The sequence below is a fragment of the Acinonyx jubatus genome, chromosome C1 (assembly GCF_027475565.1).
Source record: "Acinonyx jubatus isolate Ajub_Pintada_27869175 chromosome C1, VMU_Ajub_asm_v1.0, whole genome shotgun sequence".
Classification (NCBI taxonomy): domain Eukaryota; kingdom Metazoa; phylum Chordata; class Mammalia; order Carnivora; family Felidae; genus Acinonyx; species Acinonyx jubatus.
The window spans coordinates 23,084,924-23,102,917 of record NC_069381.1 but is presented as its reverse complement, the minus strand read 5'-3'; the positions used below and the strand labels follow the sequence as shown (position 1 = coordinate 23,102,917).

At 43.4% G+C, this 17,994-nt stretch overlaps 1 protein-coding gene and 1 non-coding gene across 25 annotated transcripts in view; both read left to right on the top strand.

Moving 5' to 3' along the window:
• The window catches only part of PUM1 (pumilio RNA binding family member 1), a 132,675-nt gene that overhangs the window by 81,636 nt on the left and 33,045 nt on the right, over positions 1-17,994 (top strand). For 10 of the 24 annotated variants that reach the window (XM_053210396.1, XM_053210379.1, XM_053210363.1 and 7 more), the window contains 7 exons: positions 661-754; positions 2,786-2,902; positions 7,285-7,436; positions 12,263-12,401; positions 13,701-13,844; positions 14,762-15,058; positions 16,145-16,381. In XM_053210396.1, the coding sequence (XP_053066371.1) occupies positions 661-754; positions 2,786-2,902; positions 7,285-7,436; positions 12,263-12,401; positions 13,701-13,844; positions 14,762-15,058; positions 16,145-16,381 (1,180 nt within the window). The remainder of the gene's footprint in view (positions 1-660; positions 755-2,785; positions 2,903-7,284; positions 7,437-12,262; positions 12,402-13,700; positions 13,845-14,761; positions 15,059-16,144; positions 16,382-17,994) is intronic. The other 14 variants (XM_027059858.2, XM_027059857.2, XM_053210387.1 and 11 more) reach the window with 5 other exon arrangements.
• On the top strand, positions 12,522-12,598 carry LOC113599677 (small nucleolar RNA SNORD103/SNORD85). Its single transcript, XR_003420591.1, has one exon. It is a non-coding gene; the product is annotated as a small nucleolar RNA SNORD103/SNORD85 (small nucleolar RNA).

The following is a 17,994-nucleotide window of genomic DNA, read 5'->3' as shown; positions in this document are numbered from 1 at the left end:
TGTGCTAGGTCTGAGCTCATAATCCAAGCTTTGTTAGTAGCAGCTGTATTTCTGTTGTTTGATTTCCTACACATAAAGAATAGGAAACTGGAGGGCTCCCAGAAGTTGGCAGCTGTCCGATTTCATCATTATGATAAGCCACTAGTTGAGAAAGGTATCCAGTAAATATCATTTCCCTGGGAAGAGGCAGCCAGGGATGAAATGAACACTTCTCATTTTCCTTTCCAAAATGTGAGTAGGTGAGGAGTAATTCAGAGTGTCTGTGGGGTTCTCAGAAGACCTGAGGAGAGGTAACAGCACGAGGGGCAGTGTGGTGGGTCGTTTTGTGGTAGCTTTAACGTGTGAGTGTGTCTGGGATCAGGCAGGACCCTTGGCCTGTTGGCGGCCATTAGGTCGTTTGTACGTATGTTTGTGCTCTGGGGACACCTCGCCCGGGAAGTGGGAACTGGGTGCACCGAATGGAAGTAAAGAAAGACCCGGGAAGTAGAACTCTGAAGCATCACGATACCATCGGAGTGGGAATGGAATCGAACACAAGAACGTTTTTGTTTCAAATGCCATTCCTGAACAAGGGCTTGTCGAAGTTTTTATTCAGAGAAGGTTTAAAGTTGTCTCGCGAGACCGTTTCTCTAACCTCACCGCATCCTTTTCTTTCTTCAGCTGTTCCAAAGACCTAACGCGCTCGCCGTCCAGCAGTTGACGGCCGCGCAGCAGCAGCAGTACGCACTGGCGGCGGCTCACCAGCCTCACATCGGTAGGTCCCTGGGTGCGGCTCCCGTGCCTACGCGTGGCCCCCGCTCCAGGAGCCCCGGCGGCGTAGGCCGGGTAGGACAAAGCGCAGACAGGGCTCTCGGAGTAGATGGCCTCGTTCGTCCTCTTGTCCGCCTATCTTTGAGCCACCTGCTTGATTTTTGGCAGCCTTCTAGACTTCAGCTTGTAAGCTTGCCTGGTGTCCAGGGAGTGGTCTGCCTCCGCTGTGCTGTCGGAGGACTCAGGGTCAGTCCTAAACGACAGTTGTGACCAGCATGGACTCTGTTGGTTAAGACTGGATGAAATCCGTGACGTAACAACAGTTCTGTTCTTGTTAGGGTCGTCTAGACTGTGAAAATATCGACTTCTCATCTTCTTAAGTAGCAGGGACTACCCATAAGGCCATTTTCCAAGCAGCGTGTATTGATGGTCGTGAAAAGTATTTTCATTTAATGACTGGTTTTTAAAGTAGGTTTTCCCTTTTCCAGTAACATTGGTTAATGTTCTGATGTACATATTTTTATTGCCTAGACTCCCCCCCACCCAGACCTTCTTAAGGTCTCTTTGAAACAAAGTGCTATATGTGTAAACAAGTACATGTACAATTTTTTTTTTTAATGCGTCAAAAGGACATAGTAGAATAGAGGAAATCATGGGTTGAGGTATGCTGTGGAAGGAAAGACTTGCTTCCAGCCTAAATGTCTTAAGGCTAGGCGTAACGGCCTTTGCCTGGGTCTGGTTTAACTTACAGTTGTAGATGCTAGTCTTAATAAATACCCATACATTTTTCTTTGAGAAAAGCTGTCCAGAATTTTTTTTTTTTTTTTTTTTTTTTTTTAATTTAGAGAGAGAGTACGAGTAGGGGAGAGGGACAGAGGGAAAGAGACAATCTTAGCTTAAGCACGCTCCATACTCAGTGTGGAGCCCGATGTGGGGCTCGATCCCATGACCCTGGGGTCATGACCTGAGCCAAAAATCAAGAGTGGAATGCTCTAGGCATCCCTGAGAAATTGTTTTATTTTTGTTTATTTCTTTTTGTAAATACTTTAAAAAAAAATTTATGGGGCGCCTGGGTGGCTCAGTCGGTTGAGCGTCCGACTTCGGCTCAGGTCGTGATCTCACAGTCTGTGAGTTCAAGCCCCGCATCGGGCTCTGTGCTGACAGCTCAGAGCCTGGAGCCTGCCTCAGATTCTATGTCTCCCTCTCTCTCTGCCCCTCCCCCTGCTTATGCTCTGTCTCAAAAATAAATAAAAATATTTAAAATAAATAAATAAATTTATTTATTTATTTTGCTAGAGAGAGAGAGAGAGAGAGAGAGAGAGAGAGAGAGAACTCACAAGCAGGGGAAGGGCAGAGAAAGGAGAGAGAGGTTCCCCAAGCAGGCTCCATCCATACTATTAGCACAGAGCCTGATGTGGGTCTCAAAGTCACAAACCTTGAGATCATGACCAGAACCAAAATCCAAGAGTCAGACGCTTAACTGACTGAGCCACCCAGATGCCTCTATCTATCTATCTATCTATCTATCTATTTATAAGCGTTTCTTTATTTTTGAGAGAGAGCAAGCAAGTGAGAGCGTGAGTGGGGGAGGGGCAGGCTGTATGCCGACAGCAGTGAGCCCGACTGGAAGATCATGACCTGAGCTGAAGTCAGACACTCAACCAACTGAGCCACCCAGGGGCCCCTGGAAAATTGTTTTAAATGGAAATAAATGATTCCTTCTATCTCATGACAAAGTCTTTTAAATTGCTTTATTTTAGCCTGTTATAATTTTAATCGTCTGAGAAATTGTGCTGGATTTACAACTGCGTAACAGTTTAAATTGTTAGCAAAAGTAAAAAATAAAAATAAAAAAAGACGGTAGATAAACATCACCCTAATCTTTAGGGTAGGGATTATTTCATCTTTTCAGAGCCCTCTTTCCTTTCAATCTGTCCTTTTTTCTTTTTCTCACCTGCAGCCTGGAGTTGAGTAGCCAAACTATGTGGGTATTTGCTAGGGTTGCGGTTTTAGTCGGGTTTGTTTTTACTGACAGGTGTGTTTTCAGCAGGTTTAGCGCCCGCTGCGTTTGTCCCCAATCCTTACATCATCAGCGCTGCTCCCCCGGGGACGGACCCCTACACGGCTGGACTGGCTGCAGCGGCGACACTAGGTGAGGTGTTCTGCTGCATGTGGGATTTTATCCCCTGCTGAAAAGTCGTGTTGGCCCGCATGCATTCTTTGTACTGGGTCCCAAATCCAAGTCTCCGGTGGAGATTTCTCTCCTGGTTTCCGGTGTTCTTTCCCTGCCAGCTGGATAGCTCTCCTTAGCTGTAACCTCAGACTCGAGCATAATCCAAAGGCAAGTTAATGAGCTGCCTCCTGTATAGGCATTTGTGATCCATGGAGACACCACTTGCTTGTAGGTATTTTGGGAATTTCTCCCCTTTCCTAGGTCTTCCTACTACCTGTAGTCTGCCATAGTCCAGGTCCTTATACTCTTTATCTAGACTTTAGCAGCTGTTCTTACATATTGCTAATGTCCTCTCCCACCCCCACCCCCCTGATTGTTCTAGAAAACTATCTTAAACATCGATTTTAACTTCTCACCTTTCAGTTTTAACCCATCACTGATTTGATTTTTCTTTTTCTCGTGCTGTATTATCTTTAAGCAACCCGTCACCGATTTCCGTCTTATCCAGCCTGACAGCACACCTCAGCTGTTAAACATGGCTGATTATTCCAGCCTAACTGGGTGGTGGTGGTGGTGGTGGTGGTGGTGGTGTGCTATTCTTTGGAATCACCATTTTTAAGGAGCTGCCACGGCATTCTGAGGATTAGTGAAGACTGGAGCCCACTGTGTATAGGGATCTGATCTCTCTCGCCATGACTTGTATGTAGATATCTCTACACGCATACCACTTTCTTCCCCTCTCCGGATCAGCTCTTACTGGCTCATACCACACATTCTCGCTGTACTAAATGAATTTTAGCTTGCTGCAGACACCATGCTGGTTTAGGTCTCTGTGTCTTTGCCTACTGTGGTTTCCTTAGTCCTCTATAGTAAACTCCTCCCATTCTTTGGGAATCTCATTGACTGGCATTGTTACCCCCTAGAAAGCCTTCCTTTGCTACCACCCCCTCCCCCATTTTTTTCTCTGTTACTTCTTATTACTTTGTGTTCATTGCTGGTGGATGTTTGAGTGAGTGGTTTTAAAACCCCCTTAAGATTGAACTCTTTCAAAAGCAAGCCTTTCTGTTACTTATCTCTGTAGCACAGTTGCTGGCACCATAATGGGGTCACACGTGTATGGTAGATTGGATTCAGTGTCAGGACGAAGTAAATGTCTTCCAAATCCTTCCAAGTCATGTTAATTGTGACTAAATATTATTGTAAGATTCTACTTTTTATCTAGCATGCAGTTTGCCATTATGAACTCAAATGGACAGTATAGAATTTATTTATTTATTTTTTTTAGTATTCACATTTTAGCGTGGTTTTGTTGTGTTTGAAAGACAGGAGCAAATCTTGATTTTATTTTATTTTTTATTTTTATCATTTATTGTCAAGTTAGCTAACACAGTGTAGTCTCGGCTTCGGGAGTAGAGTCCCGTGATTCATCATTTCCACACAACACCCGCTGTTCATCTCAACAAGTGCCCTCTGTGATGCCATCGCCCATTTTCCTCACCCCCCCAAGCTCCCACCACCATCACCCCTCAGTTTGTTCTCTGTACTTAGGAGTCTCTCATGGTTTGCCTCCCTCTCTGTGTGTAACTTACTTTTCCTTCCCTTCCCCTATGGTCTTCTGTTAAGTTTCTCAAATTCCACACATGAGTGAAAACGTGTGATATCTGTCTTTCTCTGACCAACTTACTTCACTTAGCGTAATACCCTCCAGTGCCATCCATGTTGTTGCAAATAGCATGTGTTTTGATGGATATGTATGTAGTATAGTTCCTCTGTCCCCCTCACCTTTGGGGTAGTACAAGTGTCTTTCTAGCAGAACGATCTACGTAACCATCATTAATTTTTATTCAGCCCTTATTAACCATTCGCCAGACATTGTGCTGAGTGCTTTTGTTTCATACGAGTTGTTGGAGGATGATTTTACAGATTAGGAATTTAGGGCTCAGAGAGCTCCCTTTTTCAAAGGTCACACTATTTAAATATCACACAGTTGGGGTTTGAAGCAGGCCTAACTCAGAATCCATGCATGCACTTTACTGTCGTGTCCAGTGCCCATGCTATCTTGAATTGCCTTCTCTGTACTTTCTTTCCTTTGCTAATTTACTATATGTTATTTGAAACTAAGAACTAGTTTTAGGGAAGACATGCTTGGCCTCACTGAGATCATAGTTTTGTGATGAGGGTCTTGATCGTTGTAGTCATCCCTAAGCCAGACTGAAAAATACTTGAGCTCTTTCACACAGAACCAGAAATGTTAACCACCTAAACTACGAAACTGCATCCGCGTGTGGGGTGTTCGTCACACGGGAATTGGAGCAGGCATCCTGATGAGCCCAGCTCAATTGATGATGCACCCTGGGGGTATTTTCCTAAATGCAGACAGAGGCCATGTGACCAGGGGCAGCAGTAGAAATGCTAGTTGAGAGAACTTAGAGGATCATATGAAAGTTGATGGTAGCAGCAGTCTGCGCACAGCTGAAGGTGGTTTTGTTGACTTTTGGTGGAGACTGTCATCGCAGGTTGCAGTCCAGCCTTTCGCCATGGATGTGGCAACACCCTCACCCTTATGATAGCCGTTCGTAGGTGAGGAAACTAAGGCATAGGTAAGGTCTCGCTGTTGTTTTCTCTTTCGTTCTTTTCGGTAAATGTCCAAGACCACCCCATTTTGTAAACGCTAGTCAGATGAGTTTGGGTATGGTGTTTCAGACTATGCAGGTTCTGAGGCGTTAAAAGGTTTTTATTACCCTTTTGCTTATTATAAAAAAGTTGCTCATACTGTAACCTAGCTTTTCTAAGCAGCAGCATCTTTATTTTGCGCCCAGATGTCATATTTCACAGTGGGCAGCCTTATAAACAGAGCTGCTTTTTGGCTAAGCCCACGGGTACAGAAAATACCAAATTAGAAATGTCAAAGCAGTGTTGGGCAGGGATGTAATTTGACTTATTTGTATTTTAGAAGCTTAAAACTGGGAAACAAAACACACGTTCCAATTTATTTTGATTTAATGAAATACATGTTTCTACAGGATTAGCTACTGTGTCAGAATGGATACGTTTGAAATAGCTCTTTGGAACTCTGTCTAAAGGCACTGTTGTTATTCAGTCAGGTTGCAAATATTTTAAGTTCTGTGCTTTAAGAAACTTCTCACTGGAGATGTGTTTCAGCAGATGTGAGAAGCTGGCTCCGAGCCCTTGTCTTGTTGGCACAATGCAGCTTTGGTGTTTCTTGCTGCCATCTTCGGGGAGTCTGTGGTTTAGACACCTGCCCCACCCAGGCTGCTGTCTGCTAGCTCTGTTACCTCTGTTGCCTCCCCCAGAGAAGGTGAACAGATCATTTAGATTGAAGCAGAATGCTTAGTTTTGTTTAGGATACTCAGCAGGTCTGTAAGAACTCAAGGTTTTGTTTCTGTTTCATCGGTGACTTAGGTTCAAAATTTCATATGTCAGTGTCTGAATGTAGTTGTGTTGACTGACTTCCAAAACAGGAATGGGAGAACCAAGCCTCTTAGAAATTGAGTGGTGGAGGTTCAGTGGCGTGTCTGGGTCACGTTGTCAGAGACTGGTGGATTTTCCTGCTTCGGGAGTTAATGGAGCAGCATGGCCCCTGTCCCTGGCAGTCACCTTGGGTGCCATCCTTACCATTGAGAGCAGGGTACCCTTAATTTTTTGTTCTCTTCCTTCACTTGATGCACACAGACTCTCCATTTATTTCCCTTCAAATAACAAACTTTGTCTCTGTCTATCCCGTGTCCTTTCTTTCTCAGGGAAGCATAGGCCTTTTTGTCTTCTTCCTGACCCAGCACCAGTTCCTCTGTTCTTAAACCCAACCTTTCTGACTTTGATCAGTTATTCTCCCTTTTTAAAATGTTTTGTCCTTCATTAGCTTCTTCCTCTTGGCCTGGAGTATATTACAGGCTTTACAAGACTTTTATAAAAATATAAAAACATTTTCTGTTTTTTAAAAAACAATCCACGATCAGCTAGAATGAATCTGTATGTTTTTTTTTCTTTTAATTTTTTTTAACGTTTATTTTTTGAGAGAGGGAGACAGAGCGTGAGTGGGGGAGGGGCAGAGAGAGAGAGAGAGAGAGAGAGAGAGAGAGAGAGGGAGGGAAAGAGACGGAATCCGAAGCAGGCTTCAGGCTCTGAGCACAGAACCCATTGTGGGGCTCGAACTCATGAACCGTGAGATCATGACCTGAGCCGAAGTTGGATGCTTAACCGGCTGAGCCATCCACGTGCCCCTGAATCCATACATTCTTAATATTTTACGGTAGGATCTGTTGAGTCTGACTTAGCCTTTGGAAACCCTGAGTGGATTCTGACTGGTCTGAACTTCCTTACCTTTCTCTTGATATTTTTAGGCCCGGCTGTGGTCCCCCACCAGTATTATGGAGTCACTCCCTGGGGAGTCTACCCTGCCAGTCTTTTCCAGCAGCAAGCGGCTGCCGCCGCGGCAGCAACTAATTCTGCAAATCAGCAGACTACCCCACAGGCTCAGCAAGGACAGCAGCAGGTAAGCGTAAAGAGAATTTACCCATCTAAGTGTGCATTTGAGTCCTTGGCTATCATTAACATGTAACGATACTCCTGCTAGACAAATGCTGTGAATGGGTGAGTGCCCTCCTGCGCATGTTACCTGGGTTCAGGCTCAGACTCAGCAGGGCTCACCGAATGCCTTGTATTCGCAGGTTCTTGGCCTGTGTGACTAGGTAAGATCATGAGATTGGGCACGAAAAGACTGTAGAGAATCGTGCGGTTGAGGGTCCGCGCTTAGCAAGTGGCAAAGCGAGTACTGCTTTCCGCCACACGGAGTCTGCTTCTGGACGCCATTCTCAGAGTTCTTCTGCCTGCCCGCGGGCAGCTTGCCACCAAAGGGGACGTACTCGTTCTCCGGACTGCCTGTTGAGAACACCAGCTGAATTGGATAGAAATCTGTGACCCTATTGTACCTTTTAACTCAGAGTAAGAAGAGCTTTTTAATGAGTTGGGAAAGAAACTGAGTATGCCCTTTCGTTTTGAATAGGCCATTTTCTCCTGCTTACTAGAAAAACACCTGTTTATTGCTGAAAATTGTGGTAAATTAGAAAACTCGAAGAAAAAAAATGCCTCTTGTGAGGAAAAACACAATATTAATGTTTGGTATTTGTCATTCTAGTTTTATTATTTAACTTCTGATAAAGTCAGGGTTATGCTCTCCACACAGTTTTGAGTTTTTACACTTTTCCATATTATTTAATGCTTTTTAGAAATATTTGCTAGCTATATTTAAATGTCTCAGAGTATTCCAGTCTTTTGTTCTCACCAGTTTAACATTTTTATTTATTTTTGAGACAGAGGGACACAGAGCATGAACAAGGGAGGGCCAGAGAGAGAGGGAGACACAGAATCTGAAACAGGCTCCAGGCTCTGAGCTGTCAGCACAGAGCCCAACGCGGGGCTCGAACTCACAGATTGTGAGATCATGACCTGAGCCAAAGTCGGACGCTTAACTGACTGAGCCACCCAGGCGTCCCATGTTTTCGCCAGTTTATTACTATTATTTGATATTTAGCTTAGCAGTATTTTGATGTTATAAAAAAGATGGACTGATATCCTTTGTATAAGTGTCTGATTATTTCCATGGAGTAAATTCCTAGAAATGGAGTTTTTTTTTTTTTTTTTCTGTGCAAATAAAATGAACAGTTAGGCTTTGATACACATTGTCAAAGCCGTCTTTTGAGGCAAAACACCATATGTGATAGGATGCAAACAAGAATGGTTTTTACTAGTCTCACTAAGAGAGTATGTATTTAATATTTTAGATTCCGTAAAGTTATACATAAAAACCCAGATCTTAAAATTCTAGCCAATTCATCATTTTCCAGTAAGATCAGTCATTTTACCGTAAGATAAATTTGTGGAAGCTGACGCACGATTTTCTTTGCAAAGGTACAATTCTTGTACCAGGATATGTAAGGGAATTTAACAGATAATTTGTTGACATAATGGGTGATCCCTATTAATAAGCCTCATAGCTTACTCTTTGTGGATAGTCAGCACTTATTTGTATGATGATCTTTATGTTTAAATGGCTGCCAAATAATCGTGGATTTGGAAGACAGAAGTAATTGCTACGTTTTCAAAGTAGTTCTAGCAGAGTGTGCAAGAAAAATAGTAGGAACTACTTGTTGAAAGCTTTTTGCTTAAAATTAAGTGCTTAAAAAAATAAAGCTGAGTGTTCCACATAGGATTTCTTTTGCTTATTCTAATTCTGATAGATTATATGATTTCCCTACATAAGATTGAGGAAATGGAACTTGTGTGGCCAGGGTCACACATATATTGTTGAGATTTGAACACAAATCTATAATTCACAACTTGTGTTATTTTCTGACTGTGTTGTGATATTCAGAGTTCCGGAAAACCTGAGGCCTGGCCTTTGTTGTCCTGTGGCCTGGTTGCACCTAGAGGTCAAGGAGCACAGCTGTTCTGTATGCAGAGAGTCTGTCTCCTGAGCTGTCAAATGGGCATGGCAGTCATTTGCATTTCAGGGATTTCTGTCACCCACAGTTGCAGACCCTACTGAGGAAAGATTATTCACATTGCTTTTTACTTTTTAATAAGCAGCCATAGTTCAGTTCCAAAGTTATTTTTGTCAGTTTCTGTTTCAGTCATTTTAGGAAAAAACAGTTTTATTGGTGAAGTCCTTTGTCGTAGTCCTTGAAATGAGAGGCCCTTTTTAAACTTTGCTTTTGACCTTTTTGGCCTTTATGTTTTAATCAGAAAGCATTTGTTGTGTTCTAGGCATGGTAACTGTTCCACACCTAATTGCTGGAACTTTCTGCACAGGCAGTGACATTCCAGCTACTCCATCATACTTCTGATTCCTTTTTCATCCTTTTTGAAGGTTCCTTTGACACCTGATAAAATTTTTGTTCTTTTCTATTTTAAGCGTTTGCTAAAGAAAAACTCCTTGTGTGTTGGGTTGAAGCCAAGGACGTGTTGGCAAACCTGGCAGTGATTTGGTGTTAGATACTGCATTTTGAGAGAGAAGTGTTGAGATTTAAAAAAAAAATCTTTTTTAATGTTTATTTATTTTGAGGGAGAGGGAGACAGAGTGTGAGTAGGGGAGGGGCAGAGAGAGAGGGAGACTCAGAATCCGAAGCAGGCTCCAGGCTCTGAGCTGTCAGCACAGAGGGCGATGCAGGGCTTGAACTCACGGACCGTGAGATCATGACCTGAGCCAAAGTCAGATGCTTAACCAACTGAGCTACCCAGGCGCCACTAGAGAGAAGCATTTAGAATGGCTTCTGAACTTTCTAGAATGGAGGAGACCTCTGTAGATGATAATTTTACTGAGCATGGTGAACTATAGAAGGATGAATGATTATTAATAAAGATATCCCCATTGAGCATCTCCTTGAGTATTAGGTATTGGTAGATCTCAAATGCTGTATTTAAATTGGTACCTTTTAAAAGAAATTTGAATTTAACAGCTTTTACATCATAAAGAGAGATAGTAAGCTAACTCCAAGGATAGTGTTTTACAAAGTAATTTTTGTGATTTTGTTAGATGTTAAAATGTTACTTATAAATTTTATACATGTGTTTCCATAAAATCCAGACTTGATAGCTACTGATGAAATTAAAATAAATACATATTGGCAGTGGACCTAAGAACTTTGATTAGTCATCAGGGTCCCACACAGTTTTCTAGAGACTGGACATAAAGGAAACAACGTTTCTCTCATTAAAACGGGGCTCAGTAGTCTGTACTCCCTCTTTTTTCAGGCACATCGTCCATTCCCCTGTCCCCTGACCTTTCCTACAACTCCTAACCACACATAAGCCTAGTTCATAATGCCCAATGATAATGATGGTTTCATTGATGTTGTATTAGTTCTTGAACTATTAGTATTTGCCACATATGTGTACATGCTGTTTACTTTTCCTAGAGTGAGAGCTCTTTTGGATCTTGGTGCAAACACTCCCCTGGGCAACCTCCTTTGACTCTTCTGTGTGGATTAAAGCACTCTTTCTCTTGGAAAGTCTGTTAGATTCCTTAGGTCACAAATAAATATTTTGATAGTAATTAGCTATTGGTTATTGATTATCTCCTGGGTACCAGGTATTGTGCCTTGCAGAAATTAATTCGAATGCTCCCAACATATTTGCAGGATCAGCTGTTACCCTTAACTAATTTTACAGAGAAGGAAATAAGAGACTGGGAGTAAATTGTCTACACATCTCTTCTTGCCAGTGTGGATGGTGTTGTTTCTCTTATGCTCATTTAATAAATAGCTAGTGGTGTTTCTCTTTTATATTGTTTACCCAGTGGTACCAAGAATAATCTGTACCCAGGTTCCTGACCATATGTCTAACTTTTATAAATAGCAAAGTGATAGTGAAAGTGATCCGAGAAGAACTTTGCCTTTGGAAAACATTGCAAAACGCATTTTATAATTTTAGCCTCGGTCTGTGTGTTTTGCATTTTTACTTACTGGAGCATATAGATCACGTGGAGTAGATTCTTCAGAGCATTCAGAAAAAGAATGATTACCAGCATTTTGGTGCCCATGTTTCATTAATAAAAAGTAGATCCTTCATCACAGTGGCAGAACTGGTGTTCTGTACTGAAATGGCAGTGCTCTTGACACCTCTCCATTTAGATTGCCGTCTGTTGTGAAATTTATGAGAGGAGAAATAGAAACAGCTCGGAGGCCTCCTAAATCCAGTCCTGGTGAGCTCATTCGGGACCATTTGGGCCTTGTTGAATACCAATAGTGTTATAGGGTAGAGAAGATGTTCTTATATTCTATAAAGGAAATACAGACTTTTTGGGGTGTATGTGTGTGTGTTCCCCTTTAGACACAGCTATTTTAGTCTAATTATGTGGGTAAATTACCTCTGTTTACCTATCTAAACTCCCCTTCCCACTCCATCCTCCTCCTCCTTGACACACTCTTTGTCAGAGCACTGACACTGTGTTTAGACTTAGTTATCTGTCTTCGTTCACTGGAATGAAAGCTTTAAGAGGGCAGGGGCTTTGTTTGTCTTGTTCGTTGCCTTGTCTCTAGTACCTGCCAGATGGAAGGCATGAAGTATTTGATTAATGAATCCTCACTTTTATAGGCTTTTGGCTGCTTGTAAAGGTAATAATGTTTAAGAGTGGTAGAATGAGATTTCATTCAATGAAATGTTGTTAATTGAACTTTTATCCTAACAGCCATGCCATATAAAACATTATAGGAGAAATGGTTTACAACTACCAATTTAAAAAAGTTGACCCAACTTAAGCACACGGTGGGTCTTAGGTATTTCCGATGAGAAGAAAGTAGTTGATTTATTTCTGTCTCCCAGGTTCTCCGTGGAGGAGCCAGCCAGCGTCCTTTGACCCCAAATCAGAACCAGCAGGGACAGCAAACAGATCCACTAGTGGCAGCTGCAGCAGTGAATTCTGCCCTTGCTTTTGGACAAGGACTGGCTGCAGGCATGCCAGGTGAGGCTGCATTGTTGTTCCTCATGCTTTGAGGGAAAAAACAGTCTGCTTGTTGGGGGAGACTGAGAGGAAAACAGGCGGTGCTTTCAGCTTGCATAGCAGACTTGTCACGATTTGGGGACTGGCAGGGATGACATACACTTGCCCTCACTTAGACCATCGTCGTTGATGAGAGCACCTGATTGTTCTGAGCCAGTCTTAATCTTACATGTGTCTCTCCACACACTGCTTGGAGTATGCCGTTGTCCTTTGGTGGTGATCTGTTCTGTCCCTTGGGACTGGGGATGATGGAAGGAGTGGGCAGGCTACTTTAGCATCACTCCCAGGTTTTAGTCTTTATGCTGATGTCTTTGAACAGTATTACGGAAGAAGTTCCTAGTGTTCCTTGATGGGGCCATCCCTTAACGTTTCTGGGATTTCTCCTGAGCCGACAGCAGAGGTGCTTTGTGGTTCCCTACCTGTGGTTGATCTTCACCTCGAGCAGATGTTATTCTTGGCTCACTGTCACCTGGTCCTGTTCTTTGCACAGGTTGGAAGTAATTTGTGCTTCTTCCTTTGAAACAGGTCCTTGTGAGACCTCAGCATAAATTTATGGATTCTTACTGATCATGGAGCGTAGCCACATTAACTGATCTACTTAGGAATTCACCGAGTAACTTTAACTTGCATCATTTGTTGTACGAGTTACTAAGCATTCAGCTTTTATTGGGAAGTCACCTGTAATTTCTCCTGTGGCTCAATAGCATTTGGAGATTCCATGAGGTGCTGAAAGATCCTATTATTTGAAGTGTGTCTAGGTTTTACCTGGTAACTTGCAGGGTATTTGTGCTTAGACTGTTACGAGGTATGGAAGTACTACGTTGTAATCATTGATACTCTCTGTTATTTTCGTAGTCGAGGAAACTGTAAAAAAAAAAATTGTCAGGGTATGATTTCCGGTGGTAACCTTGGTTGGCACTTGGAAGAGCGCAGGTTTCCCTGGCCCGCCGAATTCCCTTTCTGACACTTAGCGGATGATGAATAATACTGTACCATTCTGTGCCAGACACCATGCGAGATCTTTCGCATTCCTCCTCTGATCGTCTCAAGACTTTTATGAGGCAGGTATTCTTATCATCGTCACTGGGGAAATGGGATGCGCAGAGATTCAGGGTCATACCGCTGTCCAGGTAGTGAAGCCAGGATAGAAATCTGCGTCTGTCGGTCCCCACGGTCAAATCTGTGACTGTTTACAGTCTGCTAGCGCCCAGGAGGCCCTGGTAGCTTCCTGTCTACTCACATGTGGCTTGACATTCCCAGGTTATCCGGTCTTGGCTCCTGCTGCTTACTATGACCAAACGGGTGCCCTCGTGGTGAACGCAGGGGCGAGAAACGGTCTCGGGGCTCCTGTGCGGCTGGTCGCTCCCGCCCCAGTCATCATCAGTTCCTCAGCCGCTCAAGCAGGTGAGCTTCCCGCTCCGTGAACTCCTGTCAGAGATCCAAAATGGGCGACGGACGATGTTCTTACAGTCTGTTGAAATGTACTTCATTTGACAGTTCTCGATATAGCAATTCTGCCCTGTAACATTTCAAAGAGAAAAGCAGAAGCAGCAAGTGACCTCGATAGATTCTGTTGACAGCCATGTGCCAGCTGGTTAGCAGCAAGGACCTGCTCCACCGTGAACATAGGAAGTTGGATTACTCACGCACAACGGCACCCACCGTTGGCAGCAGTCCAAGGCTGATTCCACAGAAATCCGTGTCCTTACTTTCATTATTTTCAGATAATGTTTTTTTAAAAATATGTTGTTTTTGTTTTTCGGGGTGGAGGCGGGACGGAGGGAGTAGTGAGAAGTGGCAGAGCAATACATTTTGATGGGGGATAAACGATACATAGGTTTTTGTTTTAGGCTTTGTGTGTGTGTGTGTGTATATATTAGGAATGTAAATTAGGAGCAACGGCGGAAACATCTAGAAGAGAGCAACATGTTTAGGAATTCGAGGGACTTGAGTATATTGATGACAGTGGTTCTGGAAAAGTCCTCAACGATGATATTTGTGGAACTTGAGATTTGAGGAAGTAGTTGTAGTTAAAACAGCTACGTTTGACATCTGTACCTGTTTTAAACTGCAGACTCCTTAAAGCTGCCACCATAGTGAATTTGGCTTCGGTGGCATTTTGACTTCACATTGGAAGCAGAAATAGAAAATAGAAGCTTCAGATGAAGGGATCGAAGGCAGATTTGCGTAGTTGTGTACGAGGCTCACGTCCACTTCGAAGAGATAGGACGGCGTTACGGGGTTTTCGGAAGGATGACACCGTGGCTGGGGAATGCGGCCAGTCCCTTTCATAGCCCAATGGTTTGCTTTCTTCTTCGTAGCTGTTGCAGCGGCCGCAGCTTCAGCAAATGGAGCAGCCGGTGGTCTTGCTGGAACAACAAATGGACCGTTTCGCCCTTTAGGAACTCAGCAGCCCCAGCCCCAGCCCCAGCAGCAGCCCAGTAACAGCCTGGCATCCAGCTCTTTCTATGGCAACAACTCTCTGAGCAGCAACTCACAGAGCAGCTCCCTCTTCTCCCAGGGCTCAGCCCAGCCTGCCAACACGTCCTTGGGATTTGGAAGTAGCAGTTCCCTCGGCGCCACCCTGGGATCAGCCCTTGGAGGGTTTGGAACCGCAGGTAGAGATCAGACTTTATGTGCTGTTAAAACTGAATTGTAATTATTTTTACAATCTTTATGGAACACTGACAGTGCATGGAATCCTGGACAGATGCCCCAGGCAGATCTGGACCGACCCCCGTGGGAAGCCGGCCGTCCCACATACCTGAGATGATGGACTGTTAAAATCAAGTTTTTAGGGTTGGGGCCGATTTCAGTTTTATGCTTATGTTGCTACTTATTTATACTCTCAGAGTCGATTTGTTTCAGGGATCGGAAAACCAGGGGCGATTTTTTTCAGGCATTGGGAAGAACGTGGAGGGAAGCGTAGAAATGTGGACACTAAAAACTGAGGGAGGAGGACTTACCAAAGACCACAGGGTAGCGTACCCCACAGTCTGCAGGCCTTGAAGAGTCAGGAATTTTCTCCAGTCTTCTGAGAAAAATTAAGGTGGATATTACGGCAAAGTGGGAAGGCGGAAATTAGACCAAGATATTTTTAATGTTTTGATGGGAGAGAAAAGCAGGGAAGGAGTAAGGGAAACAGTGGGATAATTGCAGTGTTTGTAAAACCATGTGATCTCCGAAGAGCAGGGCATGTTTGAGAGCGAGAATCTTCAATTGGAATTGGGGGCTAGCAGTAACTCTTGATTGAACCCATTGAGAAAACAGGCTTTCATATGTAAGTCTTGTGTAGGGGGACGTTACCCCATTTACAAATCTTTTTTTTTCTGTACTCCATTTTTCTACTAGAACCTTTGGGTTGATGAAAGGCATTCTTTCTAGCCCATTTTCTTTCACCTTTTCCATAGCTTATGTGGCCGTCAGAGCTTTTTAACCCATCCCCACCCCATAATATGTGACACCAAAGGAAGGTAAATTTAGCATTCGTGTGATGGTTTGAACAAAAGTTTCATGTTAAACCGAGCCATGTCCTCTTTATTACTTTACCTGCCCCTAGAACTGCCACATGAACAGTTAGGCTGTCTCTGCTGACAGATTTGCGGTGGTAAGGAGTCTGGATCAAAGTGTTAGGAACAGGTCACTGGGCTTGTTCTTCAAAGAACAGGCCTTTTCTTATCTGCATTGTTTTAATTCCATTTTAGTTGCAAACTCCAACACTGGCAGTGGCTCCCGCCGTGACTCCCTGACTGGCAGCAGTGACCTTTATAAGAGGACATCGAGCAGCTTGACCCCCATTGGACACAGTTTTTATAACGGCCTTAGCTTTTCCTCCTCTCCTGGACCCGTGGGCATGCCTCTCCCTAGTCAGGGACCAGGACATTCACAGACACCACCTCCTTCCCTCTCTTCACATGGATCCTCTTCAAGCTTAAACCTGGGTAAGAACCATTACTCTAACACCACCTTGAACTCTAGAAACCTCTTGCCACTGATGACATTACAAGTACTTTGCGTACGCAAAGGACAGTCCCTTTATCCCAGGAGCGCCCTGGGTGTTCTGTGCCTTCCTTAAGTGCCTCATGTTATACAGGCTGTACCTAGATAGCCTAGCAGTTTCGGGTTTATTCAAGTTTGGGTGCGTCCCCTGTATATTCACTTCAGCTTCCGTCTGAACATCTTGTTCTTGGTCTACACGTGAGTCTTTCATGAGAAACCCAGTACAGATTCATTTTCAGTAAAGCTGGAAAACACAGAGACACAGACAAAGAATGTGTTCACCTAGTGTCACCACCGAAATATCACAATTAATATTTTGCCTTATTTTTCAGACTCCCTCCCCCCCATGTTTACGCTTAATATCTTTTCCACAGAAAACACTATGTAAAAAATTTGCCAGATTCTTACAAATTTTTTATATAAACTACCTAGTATGCTAATGAGTATAGAAGTGTATTTCTCAACTATATGTTCAGGTTGTTACTGTGTATGGGGATTTAAAAAATGTTACCATCTAGATCCTAAAATGAGGAAAGAAAAGAGGATTGTAAAGAGCAGACTGTAAGAATGAAAAGAAACTTTATATTAACACTTTGGGTGGCAAATTCCTAAATCTTGGAAGAGGTGGAAGACGGTGCATACTTCCTTCCCTTGGTTATTTATTGGGTGTGGATTCTGAAACACTGATTTATTCTTTAGGTGGGGGAAGTTGAGGCTTTGGAGTAGAGTGACCATATAATTTATCGTGCAGCCCAGGGCATGTTTGAGAGTGGATGGGAGTGCTGTTAATAATTACTCTGATGATAGACCTAAACTGGCAGTGTCCTGGGAAAAATCATCGTGTTTGGGTACTTCCCCCAGAAGATTCTGGTTTTTTTTTTTTTGTTTTTTAATCCTCTATTTATTATTATTATTATTATTATTATTTTTTAAAAAAAGACATTTTTTTAAGAGCAGTTTTAGATCCATAGCAAGATTGAGGGCAAAGTACAGGGATTACCCCCACACCCTCTGCCTTGTGCTCGTGCACACTCCTCCATTATCAGTGTCCCCCGGCAGACTGGGACCTTTGCAACAGTGACCTCATTAACATCGTTGTCATCCAGAGTTTGTAGTTTACGTGGACTGTTTTCAGTTTTCACCAGCAAGGTTAGAAGTGGCTTTACGGGCTCTGAAATGAGAACTGACTAAAAACAAATAGTATGCTTTCATTTGGAAAGACAAAGACCGCAAAGTGATCTATAAAAATCAAAAAAGTCTCGAAGGGGATAGGATAATAGAGTTCTTATTCTGGGACGGGAAAGTGCGGTCGCTGGGTTGGAGTGGTGGGTTTTCAGGCAAAGCTGTGTACGCACATATGCATTTGTGTGAGTGTGTTTGTGTCCTGCAATCTCCGAGGTCAGAGCTGTTCTTGTAGAACTCATGGGCTCAGGTTCCATATGGACGTTACTTTAGAAAAGTTGTGGGGACATTCCAGATGGGTAAATACGTGTTGGACAGAGAAGGCAGTGGGGTCCGTCGCACGACAGGGTTTCCTAGTGACAGAATGCTTCCC